Consider the following 20,099-nt stretch of genomic DNA (forward strand, 5'->3'; position numbering starts at 1 on the left):
CGGATTGATGAATATGACTTTACATTTTGGAAAGCTTCGTAGAACTCTTGCCTGGGGCCAAAGAGGATGGTTTTTGCTTGTCCTTGAGCCAGAGCCTATAGTGTGTGAAGTGAAGAGGAGTTGTATAGCCTATGTCAGAGAGGACTATCTGAAGTTATGCAGCCAAGCTTTCGTTTCATCACACCATGTTTCTGCTTTCGAATGGAAAGCTCCGTTCTAGCAGGCAAGCAGGCAGGCACCAGTTTCAAATTGAAGATGGACTAAAATCTATAAGTGTTAAATATATGCGACAGTTACCCTGACCCACAGGCAATATATCTTCTTTGAGTGATAAATAGAAAAATTTAGAGAAGCAAAAAAGCGGCATTTTCCCACGGGTCCGAAAGTGCTGCCGTGATTTCGGCTGAGTTTATCATTCGGTTTTTCGCACTTGGGATTGCGGTAGAGAAATGGTATCAGATGTGCCTCTTAAACTTTAAAAGTTCTCTCATTGCTAAAGAAATTAGAGTTTATCCTTTGCTCCTTTCTAAGTGATGACGTTAGAAAGTTGGCCTACGGCAAAAAAAGTCAACTTTTGAACTAAGACAGATAGTTTTTTTTTTCGACGGCAGTCGATAGCTTTTGATGAGCTGATCAAAGTATATGTCATCCATTTTTTTGTACAAAAATTCCTTCATGAGATATACCAGTTTGAAAGTTTAAAGGGGTTGACAACTTCAGTAGTAAGGTACACACTGAAACCAAAAATAGGCCGATACCAATTGTGAGACATATAGGGGAGTTGTAAGCAACAGTCGGCTGTTAGCTCATAATCATCCTCGGCAATGAGGGGTTCGCAACTCTTACTAGTTGGTGTACCTATTTTTTGTTTCCGTTGTATTTGATGGTAAGACCAATTTGGTTCCAGTGGTAAGACATGTAGGGGACTTGTAAGTAATAATCTTAGGCTGTAAGGCTACAATCATCTTTAGCAATGAGGAGTTTGCAACTTTTGCGAGTTGGTGTACCTAGTATGTATTTTAGCATTCTTACAGATTAACAACTTCAGCGTTTAGTCGCAGCGAGGAAACAAAACCAAAGTGTTGCTCTCGTTTTTGTTTGAGAACCACAATTAGGTAGCTAAAATAGACCAAATACAAAAAGAGCAAAACGTGTTAAGCAGAGGTCCTTCAGATCATTCCAAGGGGAGGGAGGTAATTTAACCCTTAGCATTCCTTCTTTTGAAAAGAGTAAATTTATGCTCCGTGCTAAAAAATGGGTGCCGTTTGGGCGGCAAATTTTGATTGCAAAATGAACGATAACATTCAAATAATTGTCTACACAGATACGTGTAGAGGAAGGGGGGAATATATGTGCAGAATTTTTTTTTACAGTCGAGTACAACTTAAAAAAAAGTTAAATTATATGGGTAATATAATAAATTAAGGTGGTTGATAATATTCTTGAGATTTGTAACGGGAGGGGTAAAAGTCAAAATCCCCCTTTTACATGCGGTTGGGTTTTTTTATGGGACATCTCCCAAAGATCAAAATTGGTTAATCCTAGGAGAGAACTTAGCATTCAGGTTTTTATACTTGAGACCCTTCCGCTTCACCGAGTTTTTTTCAGGGATACGTTAATTTCTGGGGTAATAAAATCATGATGATGCTTATAAGAAATGAGAACAACCTCTTAAACCGACCTTTATGCTCTCAGAACCCTATTTAATAAGTTAGAGATCACAGATCTTCTATAATTTCAAATAGTTGAAACCTAAAAAAATTAATTATGCATACTAATATTTACTTATTAAACATAGCGATGTTTCAAACTCTGCCATGTGCAGATATAATTATTTTTGTTAATTTTACTCTTTACTTTTAGGTTAAACGCGGTGACTAAATTTGACTTTATCATTCAACAGAGAGTGGCAGATTAAATATAAAATTAAATAACTGTATTTACGAAGAAAAAAGTTCCAACCCGATCCCTCCCCTTTAGTTGAACTACTTATCCATTTGCAAGTGGATTTTAGTTCATTTAACTTCAAGAGCACAATTCTAACCAGAAAAGGAATATATTCTCGTTCAAGAGCTTATCCAGAATTTTGTTCGGGAGGGAGGGGGTACAAAAAACTTAAAAAACGCATCAGAAATTTGTTTAGATGCATTTTGTTCCATTTTTACGAGTCAGATAGATTTTTTTTTTGGGGGGGGGGTTCAAACCCTGTAAGGCGTCTGTGTACGGCCTTGTTTTCACCATCTCTACTCTTTACTTACAGAAAAGGATCTCAGTTTGAGCACAGAACCCTTAAAATAAGAGTCGGATTCTGTTCTTGCAGAGTTAGCCTGGCTTGTTTACTTGGTTTTTATCTTTATTTTATGTATACACAATATTTTTGCCTTCCCATTCTCTAACTTTTTGCCTTCCCGTTTTTCGTGTACGTTTTATAGGAGTTAAAATCAGAATTTGTCAGCCACTTCCGCATTTTTTTCAGTTGTAAACCCCAGAAATAAAATAAAATAGTAGCACATTTTCTTTATAAGAAAATTTAAAGCGCGTGTTTTATTAAAGTCTTGAATTCCAGGCGTTTTAGTCCAATCGTAGATAGGCTACAAATAGGACTGCCAACCTTTTCACCTTTATATCGCGTTTCTATTCACGTTTTCCATATTGCCCTGTGTTTAAATTCTATTTTTAGTTAATATGCTATAAATATTAGGGTTCAATTTGAAAAAAAAGAAAAATTCGATTTGTTTTGGTCGATCGTAGACATCACTTGACCCCCACCCCCGGCATACGTGTCTGTACTCAAAACTATATACACCTTTGCAAATAAGTATTTAATATTAAAGGAAGTTTTTCCTTGCCCTTGGCCCCGTTCCTTTCTAATAAAGTGAAAGGTATGCTCAACAATTTGTTCTTTTAATACGTATTGTAAGATCAATAAAGCAATGAAACGATGGAAGTTCCATTTCCTGATCATCCCCAACAAAATAAAATAAGCGATTGGTGCAATAAAAAGAAGCAACTTCCTCCTGGACTGTCAATACTTTAGTTAATGGGAAAGGAACATTTGGTGTTGACAAGTCAAATTTAGTGCTACTTACTACGAAATAGAAAGAAAACGTATTTATTTTAGAATTTCGATAGTATCCATTTAAACTAAATTCCGACAAAAGATGGAAAATTTTGTTGAGGGAAAACGTCAAAGTTTGGCCTTTTGAATTTTGCCTGCTATGTTTTTTTTTTTTTAATTTTAGTTAGAATTTTGGCTTTTATGTTTTTTTTTAATTTTGGTTTGAATTTTGGCTTCTATGGTTTATTGAAAACACAATTTTTGAAAAAAGAAAAAAATTCTTTGAATACTTGCATAAATAAAAATAATAGTGATACAGTTTTGACCAGCACATGAACAGAGAGTGTTTTTCATTTTAAATACGATTCCCCTGTCGGAAAGAACAATTTTAAAACTCTGATTCGAAACAGACGCAAACCAAATATTTGTGCAAATGACCAGATTCCGTTTTCCACCAGGCCAAACAAAATCTGACTTTAAAGTGATATTCGACTTTTGTCAAAATCTAATTTAAGTTGATTTAGATTTGGATAAATGATAGAATTCTATCAATATATTAAAAAAGCACGGCCGGTGATATCAAGAGGCTTGGGTTGACATTTGTCTTTGAGGCCCATAGTTGTGTCCAGGGTTTTATTGCGGGAGGGGGAAGGGATACGAAAAGAACTTTAAAAAACCCATCAAAACTTGTTTATATTCATGTTTGTTACGTGTTTATGAGTTGGACAAACGTTTCGGGTGGGATGGAGGTTCAAACCCCTAACCCCCCTCCTGGATACTGCAATGACGAGGCCTCTTCCTAATTTGAAATAAACTAATCAATAATAGCTTCAACTCTATCAATTTACACGTGTGCCAATAAAAAAAGTTGTTGATTTATCCCCCAAAAAAATTGGCAAATATACTCATATTGGCGACAAAAAAAGTTTAATTGATCGTCATGCAGCGAAAGAAAGACATTTAAAACACCTGTTTTACGTTCCACGGCTCACTTCCATTGAGTTTATAGTTTAAAGGCGATTACTAGAAAACTTCAAAATCCTTTATACTCGCTGTCTGCATCCAGAGTTGCCACAAAATCCCCAATTTATGGAGATTGGGGATCGTAACTCATAAGTGCCCCAATTCTGGAAACATCGTCAATAGGTATGGAAGAAGTTCCAAAGCTGCCAGTAACTAGAGTTGGACAGAATTCCAAAAGCTGTCGACATTTTAGCAGCACAACTGTTGTTTTGACAGCTTTTCTTTGAGAAAAGAGTATTTTTATGTGTAAAAAAGGTATTTTCAGACAAAATCTGCCAACAAATTTCATTAGGCCATGAAAACTGCCAAGTAGCATTGTTACTATGCTGCCCCCCTTTTTGCACGGTGAATTGTCAATAGTACCCCAAAGCAGAATATAAATTCTTTTAGGAATGTGTCCTTCTGTTTTATTAGACAAAACTTAGTCTAAACTAAGGAAATAATAAAAGCGCCTAAGAAACGTATCTCAGTGAAGCATGACAGAAACACAGAGTATGAATGTTATCGTATTCGTAAACAGCTTGTTCTGGTCCTCTATTATAGAATTTGTATCATTCCATTAAAAGTATAGTAACTTATTAGAAATAACAGTCATCCAGACAAGATTTGTCGTGATTTGAATGTTAACGTGACAAGATGCCAGTGCACGGATTATTTAGCGACAAAGGGACTGTAATATCCAGCATGGTTATCTAACAAAACTCGCCCGCCCGTGCAAAATCATTGGATTCGATAACGCTCCGTCCGGGCAATGTCATTCGGTATTGTCAAACTTTAGAAGTCAAATCATCTGATCGGATGGCTTTTGAGATTTGTAAAAACATTCAAGTGAGAAATCCATGTAAGCATAAATAATCTGTGATACAAATCTTTATGGGAGAGTAGAAAACTGAAAATGATGTTTTAGAGTTTTCGACTGTTTGCCTTTTTCAACTAGCTGTCTGCACGAGTGAGGTTTTATCTAAGGTATCCAAGATACAGTAACGTTCATGTTGAAAAGTCGACACAACTAGAACAGCTTTAATCTCAAACGCTCCTCAAACGCATCTCAACAAGTAATAAAAAATACACTCAATTATTTTGCAAAGACAAGAATCTTATCAGTTACTTCAAACAAGAGAATCAAACAAGATAATGAGCAGATATTCAATATGTCACTAAAACATGTTGGTTTTAAGGGTCATTTAAGAATTCAATCAAGCGATAAGAGCAAAAACCCCCACGATATCAACTTTGCATACCAGATTAGAGCGTTTCCTCTAGCCAGTTGGTTGTATGTCAAAATACCTCGACATACTATTAAGGTTTAGAGGCAGGACCTCTTCGTAGTATGGAGGTTGCGGGTTTGAATCCTATTGTTGGCAATTCACCAAAATAAATTTCGATTATTGAACATCCCAGTCAAAGGTAGGTTAGGGTAAAATTATATTTTGTATCTCCTATTGTGTTGCTGCAACAATTTATTTTGACGTAGGCTACATAATAATTACGAGTAATGGCACCCCAACGAAAAATCATCCAACATTATCCTTGCTTTATTTAAAGCTCTAATTTCCCAAGATGCATCGATACATCGATTATAGTATACAAGAATTTATCGTATTTGATATTACTTCCTTATTGCGAAGAAACAACACATCTATTTTTTTCTTAGTATTCCTAAGAGAGAATACTAGAAAATTGGAACAATAGCCCATAGAGATGAAACCGATCCGTAGCCACTTTTTCTTTTATCCTACATGTTTATTCATTTTCTCAGGGAGTTTAAAAGGGGCTAGGTACTATCTGTCACGGTGTATACGAATCTTTTTCCCTCATCCTTATAATTAGCCCAGTCTCCTTTTCTATGAGTTTGATTATGTTCTACACGCTCAAACCTATCACTGTACATGCACCCTCCTGCATCTGGTATACACAGGGAGAAAATCTGTAGCCTCTTGGGAATTACCTTACGCCTATTTTATTGTAATTCGTTTTTATTGTTTATTCTTACGTTTTTTTAGACTACAAGACATTACTCTTTTTTATAGTTTTTTTTTTCGATTCTTTGGTTTTTTATAATAAATTATTCCAGGACTCCCTATCAAAATTTTACAGCGTAAACTAAAGCTAGGCCCGAAAATAGCCAGTATTTTCACAAAATTTTTACTCCCTCCTCCCTAGATTTTTAAAAGTAAATTTTTTGTCGATATCATTGAAAATAAGTTTTTCTAGTATTTTCATTGAAAAAAATAACAAAATTCCAACCCCTAGATTAAAAAAAATATATTCTATATACCCTATATATTCTTGAATTGGCACCTCTAGCGAACTTTGTTGTAAGACTTGTATCTAAAACTATATTATACTCGCAAATATGAATCAACTTTTGAGTGCCCCCCCCCCTCACTTTCAAATATATAGACACCTCAAATCTTTTCGTCCTAATTATAATATTATTGTGTGCTTTATTCTATTGAAGTATGCGAATGATGCCAGGTATAGGGCCATTCAGACTGAGACTTTATTCGTACTGAGAATTAGTTAGCGCTAATTCAGCCAATCATATTTTTTCATAAGATTTTCTTAGTGGCTGAAAAATTTTATGAGAAATCTGATTGGCTGAAATTAGCACTAGTTAAATCTCGGAATTAGAAAAATCAAATTGTGATTGGTCCTTAAAAGACAATGCCAAAATGATGTTAAAGAACAGTAGTTCTTAATACCAGTGAAAAATCAAATCCAAAATAGATATTTCAGCTGTTCCGCTCTCTTATGAAAATTAGTAGTGTTTAACATAAGGTCAATCGAATTGCCACAGTCGATATGCTCCTCAACGTGTTCCAGTAACACTAAAACTGTGACGATGCTTAAATTATTACGTTATTTCTTACAACGCTTATGTTCCATTGAATTTGGCATAATTTAAAGGGATAGACCACAAAACATGCGTGTATTAAGGCCAATGTTACCATGTTCTATGTTATCCATGTGACCCTTAGCACCTATGATCCTCAACACAGGTTTTTACATAGACCAGGAAGTTTAGAGTAAACATCCCCCGCCCTTTGAAGAAAATCGGCACTTTTATGATTACTTCTATAGTTTCTTAAATTTTTATTGTGATACATATATTTTTGCAGCTTTCGGATGGGCTCATCCTCAATATGGTAACGATGAAATAAATTTCTTCCCAAGTGCAGCCCTCGGAGTTCATGCAAAATAATAATAATGCATGTGGTAATGAACCAATTCATGCAAAAATGCATACTTAATATGGAATGTAGTAAAATATTTCGGATATGGGGATAAGAACAATTCCTAATTGGGAAACGCAGGAATTGGCGAGATGATTCAAAACAAGTATCAAACGAAAATACAATACATACTTGCAAGGCCACATCCAGAGGGGAGGAGGAGTACGGGTTTTGAGCCCTCCCCCCTGAGTTTTTGCCCGAATCGTAAAAATGTAACAAAATAAATTTAAAAAAATTTCTAATGCGTTTTTGAAAGTCCTTTAAAGTAAAATCCCCCAGAAAAATTATCCTGGATGCGCCCTGGCGGGCTTGGCCGGTTGGAAAAATACATTTAAGATTCTGGAATGATTAGATGATTTAAACACAGATTTAAAGCAATATTCTCAATAATATACTAATCCATTCAGGGAGAAGATTTCCACATACAGAAACACACTAGTGTTTTCGATAGGCTAATTCGGATAGCAGGGGAGAGAAAAACAACAATAAGGACAAAATACTTACTGTTCTCCCATGACTCTTCTATTATTATTTATACTTTTTTGTAGTTCTTCCTTTTCTGCTTCTAATCTGTCGATAGTACGCTTGAGATTATTTGTTTCTGAGCCACTGCCTTGAGTTTCCAAACTTTTTCTTGTATTACTTTCTTTGGCTAGGAGTCGTTCTAGCTCACTGATTCTGCTAATATACTTTTGATACGACGCTGAATTTGTTTCTTCTTCTTCAATAAGTTTAAAATTGAGTTCAGCATTAACATGTTCAAGTTCAGAGATTTGTTCCTCTAAAGATGTCACTAGTTGATAAGAAGCGTTCAACTTGGATATCAGATCATTGTCATTATTTTTAGATTGAAGAAGGGATATAAATTTTTTCTCGCTAGTCTCTAAAACTAAAATTTTCTCTTGTAATTGACGCTCATTTTCTTCAAAGCAACGCATCTCTTTACGATGTTGATCTTCCACTCGTGACATGATTGCATCAGCTTCCTGTAGAGTTTCACGATACGCCCTTTCTTTTCTTTCTAGATCAATATTTTTCTGCCGCAGAGCACACTCTTCATGAATCAAATTTCTTACCCTTTCAATTAATATATCACCAGAATCATCATCAAAAACAAATTCACTAATGGATGCAAAATCACTTGTTGTTTCTGGCCTTTTCTTCATATCGAACTCCAACTCTTGACATATATCATTTAGAAGACCACGCAGTTTCTTTATTTTAATTTGGGAGTCATTTTCTTTTGCACCCAATTCTTCATAATCTTTCAAAAAGGCTTGTTTCTGAAGAGTCATTTCTTTACGGTAAAATTCATCTAGCTGTCGAAGTTCAGATTCTAAGAACTTGATGCGGTTAGATGTCTCATTGGTCGACTTCTCTTTACCACATTCGTACTGCTTAATCTGCTCATTCAAACTATGTTGTTTTTCCAGACCTTCTTCAATCTGCTTCTCAGCAAGTTTTAAGTTCTCGGTCAGCTCTTCCACTTTTTGTACCATTTTTTGCTTTTCTTCTTCATAAGAGCGTCTCAATCCCACTTTCTCTTTTTGGAGGCTGTCAATTTGATCCAAATAAAACTTTTCAAGTTCTTTATTTAGATACATCTCGTTATTTTCGTTCAAATCGGAGTTGAATGTATCTTTTATATAAATACTAACAGTATCAGAAGTATTCTTGTTGCTATACAGTTTCATACACTCGCGCAAAGCCTCTAAGTTCTGTTTAATACACCATACATCACTATCATCACCTTTTTCAATTCCAATGTCAGAAAAAGCTCCAATGACTTCGTATTCAATTTCTTCAAGGTAATTCATTAATGATTTTTCATTTGTCATTTCTGTTTCAAGTTGATTTACAGTGTTGACTAATGCAACTTCTGCTGCCCCCAATTTTTCTAGCAGATTGTTAATTTCAGCTTTAGCTTCATTCCATTTCGTTTGCAGATGTCGCTTTTCTTCGTTTATATTGTGAATATTTTCTTCAAGTTTTTTCAGGCTACTAGATTCGCTTTCAAATTGTACTGCTTTGTCACATTTGTCTGTAAGCAGAGGGAGCACTGGTGCCAGCCTTAAGTGCTCAACACTCTTTTTAAACTTTCTCAGCGTCTCGATTTCTTTTACAACCATTTCAAAATCTTCAAATTCAGTTTGACTGGAAAAATCACAGGTCCGGCTGTCTTCAAATCCAGAATCGTCAAAAATTCCGCTTTCTTGGAATTTTTCTGAACGCATTTCCGGTAGCCGTATTCTAGTAACGTTTTTAGACTGCTTGTCTTGGCATTCTTCCAATAGATCAGTCTGTTCTCTTACTTTTTGAAGTAGCTCTTGGTATGATTCCAAAATGGAGACAGTTCGCTGAATTAGTGACTTTTCCTCAGGGTATGTTAACCGAGCAGCTAAAGACCGCAAATTGCTTTTGTTTTCTTCAATTTTTGAGTTCTAAAAAAGAGCAGAAAAATATATCGGTTTTGTGGCCATTACAAGTTCTCATGTGAACTCTTTGCAGTTGGTTAATTTTACCAGACACGCGGCGCATTTCCGTATTTTATTTTACGGGTTGTTAATTTGGTTATTAACCTTGACACAAAACCGCTACTTCCGTTTAAATTTCATTCAAAGATTTATTATAAGAATAAAGATATACGTAATATGAAATTATTCACCACTCTATATATGCCACAAAATCAAAATGCAGTTCCAGGAAAATTGCACCAAAAATTATTTCATTGTGCGTCTTCTGCAATGTTTCTAGGGCCGTAGAAACGGTTTCTAGACCAGGTCTACAATACAACTCAAATAATACTTTTTATTTTTAATTCCAATTTTTTTTTCAGTATAAAACATGCACAAAATAACTTATTTGTTTAATAAGTGAAATATCCCAGGCCGAAAAGTTTATTTTTTCGTTAAAAAAAAAAACAATACAAAATAGAAAAAAAATGAAACATTTATAACAATTTATGGTTCAAAAAATGTTCTAGGAAGACGAACAAACTTTTGTTCGAACACGAACAAACTTTTTGTTTTCGAAATATCCAGTTAAATAATTTTATATTTCACTGTCAATAAAAAGGTATCATCCCTATTTTGAACTGTTTTACTTTCGTCATGGAAAGGCAGTGTGGTCTTCGAAGTTATCTAAGAATACGGTTCTTTGCTCTTCATAACTAGCTATTCAACCAAAATTCGATTTTTTATTTTAAACTATTCTATGTTGTTACCAAGACGTCTGACATAGACAGAAACATTATTAGTTTCCCTCCAAATTTTATCCGAAAATTTCTTATCACAATAATTGCATAATATAAAGATTGTCCATGCATCCAACGATACAAATTCAATTGCAACTGCTAGAAAATTGTTCCCAAATTCATTCTTTTTTGTATCCAATTTTTCAAGAGTACTAAAACAATTTCTATAACCCGAGTATCTAATAAGTTCATCTATCACTGTTGAAATTTATCAAAATAATAAAAACAACGGATCACATACTTTTTTTTGTAAAATTAAATTATATAACAAACAAAAAACTGAAAGAATTTTGGCAAAGACACAGGTTTAAGGCGAGTAGAGAAATCAAAACAGAGAAGAAACAAAGCAAATATTTCGCCTTTATCAAGAAAAGCGTATTAAGTACAGTTGAGAACGAAACACATAAAAAAGAACCAAAACAAAAAAAGAACAAAAAGAGAGACAATAATAAACCAGCAAAGTTAGAACAAAAGTATTAAAGCCAGAATAGAAGACAAAGGCGAGAAAAGTTTAAGAAGGAAAGTGAAAAGAAAAATCTAAAAAATAAAATAAATAAAACGTTAAAATAGTTACTTCCGCCAAGTCTAGGTTTCAACAAAACTAAATAGTCAACTGAGTTACTTCAGCTAAAAGTATAAAGTAACAAAACATAGCAAACAGTTTTAGTTACCTTTGTTATATTCATAAAGTAACCGAAATTAAAATTAAACAAAATACTTATTAATTCTGTGGAAAACAGTTCTAATGTTGACATTTGATTCAATTTAATTCAATTTTTCGGGGTGGAGCAACACAATCCCAACTTCAGTTGAACTTCGTAAGAAAATAAAGTTCTGTAACGACACTAATGGTATTAAGTTGAAACTTTTAGGGAACGTTTAGGGCGAGTTTTAATTAAACAAAAAACTATATGCATACAGGTATTAAAAGGGCACATAAGTAATATAGGGCATATAAGGACATTGGCAGCGCTGTTCTTTTGTAGTTACTGCTCTATTATAACGAACTATATGTGTGATAATTGCCACTAAGACATCTCATCAATATACCAAGCACAACTGAGGATATTAAGTTCAAACACTATTCACTATATTACTAGTCATCGAAAATGTCCTTTTTTCATTTATTCTATTATTTTATCCAAGATCTTATAACTTAAAACCACCACAGCTCAAAATTTAGATATTGCAGGCATTATGTTGCGATAGGGGGAGGGGGTCTTTTTTATATTCAATCTGTATAGTATGGACGAAATCAAACACTTAAAACTAAAAGGAAAGGTTGAGGTACCTACAAAAAGAAACTGAACCATGATCCAATAAAGGGCACTTGTTTTCAGTTTCAATATTTTGAAACTACCGATGGAACTACAACTGGTTTTTGTTTTTTTGCAACTTTATATAGGGTAACTAGAATATATTTGTACTAATAAGTCTATTTTAACACACTGTACTAGATTATTGGTGAAAACAGGGTACTATAAATACAAATAAAAACATAAATAAATCAATTTAAGGTTGTAATCCGGTAATTTTATTTAACTTTTGGAAATTGTTCAGTGAATTTTTTGTTCTACTGTCAAGACGTTTCAGCATCCCCTATGCGTTTGACTTGCGATGCTATCCTAAAAGCTTAAAAATTCATAAAAGGAAAAAAAAATTAAAACATACAACATATCGAAACCACTAAAAATAGAAATAATTAAACAAGAATATGAAAAATTAAAAAAAAATATTTAAGAATAATTAAATATATGACGTACGATCACTGAGTAATTATTTTCCTCTTTGTGTCCAATCCGGATTGAAAAAGGGGCATCCAAGGTCCACTGACCTGAACCAGTCACTTCCAAATCCTTTGTTCCATCCATAATATCTCTTCGTCTATTCTGAAACACATTATTAAAAATCAATAGCCTAATCGCACTCTATTTGACCAGCTAAGTTAGTACAAAGCTAAACACTGACATAGGAATAATAAACGATGAGATGTTTGAGTTTGTGGTCAGAATTCAATTGGCTTTGCCAAACCAATTTCGGTGCCAGTGAAACCATTAATCGAAAGTAAATGTCAGGGACTTATTGATTTATCAGTCGGAAATAATTACTGATATATATCTTGACCATCCAAAATCAAAATATATTAAGGAGAAAACATAATTCGAGTAACTACTACAATAAACTCGGTACAGGGTTAAGGCATCTGAGACTAGCAAACGCTCGTCAATCGTATCCAGCTTAAAGATTTTTCATTTTGTCTACCTCCCAACAAATTCCAGCAAACTTTGGGTCATGTTGTGTAAGATCCCGACATAATCTGGGGCTTCTGGCCTTTCTCCTGACCCGATTTATCTTGAAGACAGGTTAAGGAGGTCACGGCACCTGTGTTATTTTACATGTATTGTGGAAACTCCAACGACTTCATTCAAAATGAGAAGCGCTCGGTATCTTAACACTATGCCTTGTGCTTAAAACTAGCTTCAAATAGTTTATCGAAAAAATGTGCAGCATAGGGCATAACTGTATAGGGCATAGGGCAGCATAAGGGCATAAGCGTGGCGTAGCTGTGCAGCATACGTAGCAATCCGAGATGTACGGCAGGTGGTGGGATGTGACACCCCCCTCGATAAGGAAAAAATTCATTAGTTTGTTTTTATTGTCGTAAGATTGATGTGTATGTCGAATTAGAACTTCAATTATCAAAAAAAGAATTAATAATCATATTTAAGATTTTGAAAATAGCTAGCTTAAAACTAGCCTCAAATAATGTATCTAAAAAATGTGCAGGATAGGGCTTTATTTGTGCCCATAAATCTGCACTATACTTAGTTAGTCATCAATGCTGTTTTGAATATTTTGAGCTTCAATCCAGGCTTGTATAAAGCTGCAATGGAGCTTATGATCTCCCCCCCCCCCAAAAAAAAAAATTCCAATTTAACTCATAATATATACTTCAAATATAATTTTCATTTTCTATTCTTTTTCCAATACATAGGAATCGATAGTGGGGTGTGCAACTGGATTTCCAGGTACATATTTGAGAGTTTTTCTTGTAAATAACATAGACAATGGTGATGATTATTTTTTAGATTTAAAGTTATTTTTGTTGTTGATTACTAGGAATCTGGTGTTGCCAAAATGTTGAAAAACCTTGTTCCTAATCATCAAAATGTACCTAATGGAATCTGATTTCAGATTATCAAGTCCATTAGCTCTATTTCAAAATTAAATTGTTGAATTAAGAAGAAATTAGAAGCGATGAATTACGGGTTTTCAGTGTTTCTGAGGTCTTTGTATGAATGTTAAGGCACAATCTCACACACCCTCTAGAATAGACTGCAAGGTTTTTGCTGAAATCTTGCTTAGAATATTTACCATTTGAAGTAATTTCATAGAAGCACTTTGTAATTTCTTTTTCTAAAATCCCCACCAGGAACGTTTTTGGCCCCTTTAGATAGCTTTTAATCCCAGTTAGGAACTTTTGGGCCTTATGAATGAACTTCAGAATGTTTTTCTCAAAATCCAAAGTCAAAGCAGGTTGAATGCACAAAATAAGCACGGAGGAAAGAAACAGAACATTTCTAAAGTCACTAGTTAAGACGGAGGAGAGAGAAAATTGTACTATTTTGAATCCAAAGAAACTAGAGAGAGGGATTCAGCTCGTTCTGAGACATCGATCGGCACTGCAGACTAATAGTTCCAGGCGGTACATCGAGCTCAAAAATGCGAAAAATGAATATAAGGCGCTTGGATGTTGGGTGTCTATGAGCTAAGCAGACCATTCAGAGTCCAAAAATTGCAGAAACGTTTGCGCAACATTTTCGGTGCCAGTGAAATCATTAATCGAAAGTGAATGTCAGGGTCTTGAAAATTTATCAATCGGAAATATTCAGTAACTTACATCTGTTAAAAACTAATTATGATCAAAAAATTAAACAGAATATACAACCATGACAAAAGATAACACAATAAGAGGAGCATGCACGGGAATTTTATCTAGGGGAGGAGGTACATATGTTAAAAAAAATGAGAGATTAGAAAAGTAATTGGGATATGCTCTTAGGATTCTGAGGAAGGGAATCCTTTCGGAAGAATACTACTACTAATACTAAAAACTCACTGCAGCACCAACCAACCTGGGGCCAACAAAGCTGCATAAGCTCCACCTCCATCCCAATCCATCTGAAGCTTCACTGTGTACCCCCACACAAGAAGGTCCAATTTCCTTTACATACTTTTTACGACTTCTTCCCACCCCTTCGAGAATGATTCTAAATGTTTGTCCCTAAATGGATGGTCAAAAAGAACGACCTTTAGCAATTGTCATTCTTCATCCGCAAAATATGTCTTACGCATCTCAACCTTTCTCTCGCTATAGCCTTAAAAAGTGTGATAGAGCCACATTTTACACAGAGCTTGTTTTTTTGAAATACTATCAGTAAAATGGGGGCCAAAACTATCCGTAGGCAATAACTCAGTGAAACACCTAACAAATCTTAATCCATCTGTTGAACCACCCACATTTTAGAACCATACTTGACTAATATTTTCATCATAGCTTCCAATATTCTAGTCGTGGTTCTTTGACTTATCTTCCTATTCTTCCAAACTTTTTTCAATTGGTAAAAAATATTCTAGGCCTTGTCCATCTTACTTTTAACATCTTCAATGCATCCACCGTCTTTACTAATAATACTACTAAGCTACGTGATTGATCTCCTTGTTTCCCATCGTTCCCTCTTCGTCTTCATTTATTCTTAGTTCAAGCAATTTGGTCTTCTTAAATCTTAGCACTAATTTTCAAACCTATTCTTGCACCCTGAAACCTCAATACCTCTAAAAATTCATTCATTTTCCAGACATGTATATCTAGGACACTGAAATCATCTGCATAATCTAAGTCTAGGAGAGTTTTATTTTCCCTTCTAATAACATGCTTCTCCATAGCCTTTGCTGCGTTCCTTAGGATAAAGTCCATCAAAATAATCCATATAAATGGGGATAGAACATAATAGTGGTAAACTCCTGATTCAATACCAAACCAGCAACTAACCTCATTCATATGGGGAATGGAGCGGGGACATTTTATTTTTAGGTGCAATGGTAGGGCAAATCAAAGGGGAAATTCGTTTCATGGTGGAAATGACGAGCTGCTACTAGAGATTCTTAAATCAACGTCTCCTACATTTATAATGGCAATGGGTAATTTTATTTTTAAAGGGTATAAAGTCTCAAAAATAGGAGTTTTTTTTATTTATTTGTATCTGCTTATTTGTATACAATGCAAGGACAAAACCTTCACTGAAGCTCTTCTATCGGCTGTATCAAACGCCTGTTCTTAATCTATAAAACTGAGTACTACAGGGGTCTAGTGATTCAGGCATTTCTCAATTATTAATCTAAGAATGAAAATTTGATCAACATATTCTTTCCCCTCCCTAAAACCCCACTGTTCTTTCTTAAAACTTTATCTAAAGTATATCTGAGTCGAAAAAGGATTGTCATACTAAGTAATCCGCATACTACGGAAACCAAACTAATACGATATTAGTTACCACACTCACTCTTATCACCATTCTTATGAAGGGGTTTAATTAAAACTTTCTTCCAATCGCTGTGTACTTTCTCTTTTCAAACATGATATTTTTAATTTTCAGTAATTTGTCTCTTAATTTTGTAACCACCATATCTTGAAAATTCATTTACCATATCAACGCCCAAAGTGTTATTATTTTTTAAATCCTTTTAGTACTGTATCTTACTCTTCTTTGCAAAAAAAAATCTTCCTGCTCTTCCGAATCTTCACAATTTTTTCATTCTTTCCAATATCATTTCTTATTAATTTATCATGGTTTAACACAACCTGAGAATGTTTTGTCCATCTATCTTTAGCAATTTCCTTGTCACTAATTGTGGCCCTTTCCTATCTTTTACGGAGACATGTGAAGATTGACTATTCCCTCTTAATTTTTTATCATGCCAATACGTTGTTTTACTATTATCCCGTCTCACTATATCTTCCAGATCTTCACAATTTTATCTTTGGCCTCAAATTCACAAAATTAATACCTTCTCTACTTCCCTTACTTTCCTCTTCTTCCCAAACAATCTATCACCCAAAATATTTCTTGCTCAACCCCCTCCCCCCCCTCAACTCTAGACGCTACTAGATGATGATTTTCACTTTAAAATTACAGCAGTCCCATATATTCTTGTATCTTGTATCAATTCTGTCAGTCTCCGATTTACAATAACTGCAAATATCTCTCATATTTACTGTAAAGTGTGACGTTCTATTAAAAATATTTTGCAATTGTTGATTATCTTGACGAAGTTTTCTTTTGACTTCCACATAGACAGGGAAGTAGTATCTCCAGCATTTTTACTGGGGGGAGGGTCCAAAACCAGAGAGTCAAGGGACATGGGCTATGTAATAGTTTTTTCTCTAAGTTATTGGAGGGGGACAACTACCCTCCTTACCTCCCCCTCCCAAAAGACACCACTGCAGATAGATTGTATTTTATTTCTATTGGTTTGGACCACTCCCCTTCCCTCTTATCACAAAAAATTATAAGTACTAGCATGCTTGAATCAAAAGTTACTTAGGAGAGCAGATGGGTACAAATTAACGTAAATGGGCATACGAACCTTTCAGCTTTGAAATCATGTCTCTTAATAGCAAAAATAAGGTGAAATCTTCCGTGGCTGAGCAGTGTATGAACATAAGAGTTAAATGAAGTGCATTTTTACCCATATTTCCTAAATTATCGTATTTATCATCGTATTTGGTCATCTTTTGAAGGAAAACGGAGAATTACTTGGGCCTGGTGTTCTGAGCATCATAAGGGGGAACTATAAGGTGTTTACAGTTCACTATCCTTCCTCCCACTCCAGTAGCCCCATTATGGTATTGTCTAGCAAGTGTAGGGTTAACTGGATAGTAAAATATCCTGTGGAAATCCTCCCGGTAGATGTCCCAGGTGAAAAAAAACAACAAAAACTATATCACCACATGTAACATTGCTAGTTGTACCCCTTGAATTTAAAATCTTAAAAAAAACAGAGTATAGTATAAGGATTATCATCCCTACAACTTACAACGGAGATGGGGGGGGAGTACTTGTGGATATTCTTAGCAAAAGGACGTTTTTGTTAGAGCAAAACGTCTGATTGTGAAAGGTGACATTCCATTTGATTTGCATATTCCAATCATAAGCGGGTGATTTTTTTTTCCCTCTGCATCTACTTTCACTTTCTCCAAATGTTTGATGTACCTATATTTGTCGTAATTCTCACATGGCTGCTCAGCCTGTGAGGGTAAATTTCTCATTTTGCGAAAGAGCGTTTACTCGAAAAAAACCACAAATAGGCTTATAGGTGAACTGTATGGAAAGTATAAGAAATTGTAGAAAATATATTAAAATTCACAGTTTTCGGAATTGTTATGATCTCCCCTCTGTAAGCTAGTGACCTTACTTGGGCTCTTACGATTTTTTTCTGAATGGGGGGGGGAGGTAGAGAAAATCTGAATTTTTTTATGGGTAACCTTTTTTGAAAAGCTCTTTTCCTGACAAGGTTGTTTTTACGATACAGAACATTGCAATTTTAACATTTTGACCTTCCAGGAAGGGGGGCTGTTATTTCCTTCGTGATATTTACTTGTTGCAAAAAACTCTTCCTTCTTTTATATATGAATTAATGCTTGTTTTAACCTTTAAATTTTGTATAAAACTAACTAGGATGAGGGACGCTCGAAAAAACCCGCCTTTTTTGTTTAAGAGAATTGGAGGTACTATGTATCTTTACTTTCTTGTGTTTCCCTAATTTTTTTTTTTTTTTTTTTTTTTTTTGGTTTAAGAATAAAGTGACAAACATGTTTTTATTTATAGATGTGCGATAAATGTTGAAAACTTCAAATTTACATTCTAAAACAGAGAAAATCGTCTTTTCTCACAATTCCAGGATGAAAGCGCCCTGTTTCTCCCCTATGTGAATCTAAGTGTCTGTATGAAATTCTAAATTTGTATGTCTTTTTACATGCTTTCCTTTTTGGTGTTAAGTGGCATTCTCCCACGCCTCTTCAAGCCATTGCTCCTCTTCAGTAAAATATAGCTGGGAGGGTATAGGAACAAATACATTTTAATCCCACACTGGCTATACATAACGTATGACAAACTGAAAAAAAATATGATTAAAAAAAAACAACATAAAAACGAGGGTAATATCAGCCAGTGGTCATAAAAGACGCAAAGAGGACTAAAGCAGGTATTCCGATAGGGACTTCCGTCAAGCCTCCTTCAGTGCTCATAAAATAAGAAGAACAAAATGAAAAAAGAAAGTACTTCAAAGGGGGCTCTAACAGAGCAGAGAAAACACTAAATTAAAAAGATAAAAAAAAAAACGTACAAAGAATAGCCATTTATTCTGGCTTGGTTTTTTTGTTTGTTTGAATCAGTGCTTCTTCAGCTCTGTTTGAGTTTACTTCATTAGGGTAGTTTTTCTTTTTTAGCACTGAAGATGGCTTGGCAGAAATCCTTGCCGAAATATCAAATTTTGTTCTTTTTACTTCATTTTGTCCACTGGCTGATTTCTCGGTTATTTTTCGGTTATTCTTTACTCGTTTTCTCGGTTGTTTTTTTATTATTATTATATTTTCTTCTGTTTTTTCTACATCAGAGCAGAGTTAAGTCAAAAGAAATTGTAAGAACGTTTAAATATCATATTAATCAAGTTTCTTTTAAAAATTCCCCCATTCTATTTACACAAAAAGAAAATCAAGGTTATTTGTTTACGGAATTAATTTGCAAGTATATAAAGTTTTTATTTCAACTTAAGAGCTTAGACTTCTTTTTATTTATTTTATGACATACTAATTGCAAATCAAATATATGGCTGGAAATGTTTTGCTAATATTTTAGGAGTCATAATTATCATAAATCAACATAAATATGTCTTCATTTTTTTGTGGTTTATTTAGTGCTTAATTTGTAAAAAAAACTTTTTTTAGTGAAAAAGATTGTAGGCTAAGATGGTAAATGACAGTAAGTGACAAAAAAAAAATGAAAATATCGTTCGAGACATTTGTTGGTTTCCTACAATACAGTTTCCTAATTTTGAAATTCGAAATCTTTGAATCAGTAAATATCCCGAAATAAGCTGAAAATTTAAGGAGCAAGGGAGGAAAAAAGGACTATTGATGTGGATATAGCAGAAGACATAGATTTCAATAACAGCAATGACCTATACGCTTCCAAAGAAAAAAAAAATACAGTTTATGCACTTGTACAATTTATACAATTTACAGTCTAGCACACAAAATAACTTATAGTTACACAATTTAAGAAGTGTCATATTTAAATGCAGAAACTTAACACAAGTTAAGGAAAATACTCTGTTGGCGAATTGGCTATTTAATGTGTTTGATAAATCTGGAAGAATATTTTTTGGAAGTTTTATTTAAGGATGAAGGGGTCAAATTATTCATTGGTAACGTTTCTCTTTCTTTTTTTTTCTTTTTTTTACGGCGATC

The 20,099-nt window shown here is 34.3% G+C and overlaps 1 protein-coding gene across 4 annotated transcripts in view; it reads right to left on the minus strand.

The window, feature by feature from the left end:
• Nucleotides 1-20,099, minus strand: part of LOC136039321 (golgin subfamily B member 1-like) — a 283,865-nt gene that overhangs the window by 34,753 nt on the left and 229,013 nt on the right. For all 4 annotated transcript variants that reach the window (XM_065722941.1, XM_065722942.1, XM_065722940.1 and 1 more), the window contains 2 exons: nucleotides 12,334-12,459; nucleotides 7,822-9,758 (listed from right to left, as the gene is read on the minus strand). In XM_065722941.1, the coding sequence (XP_065579013.1) occupies nucleotides 7,822-9,758; nucleotides 12,334-12,459 (2,063 nt within the window). The remainder of the gene's footprint in view (nucleotides 1-7,821; nucleotides 9,759-12,333; nucleotides 12,460-20,099) is intronic.

Source organism: Artemia franciscana, chromosome 19 (assembly GCF_032884065.1).
Source record: "Artemia franciscana chromosome 19, ASM3288406v1, whole genome shotgun sequence".
Lineage (NCBI taxonomy): Eukaryota > Metazoa > Arthropoda > Branchiopoda > Anostraca > Artemiidae > Artemia > Artemia franciscana.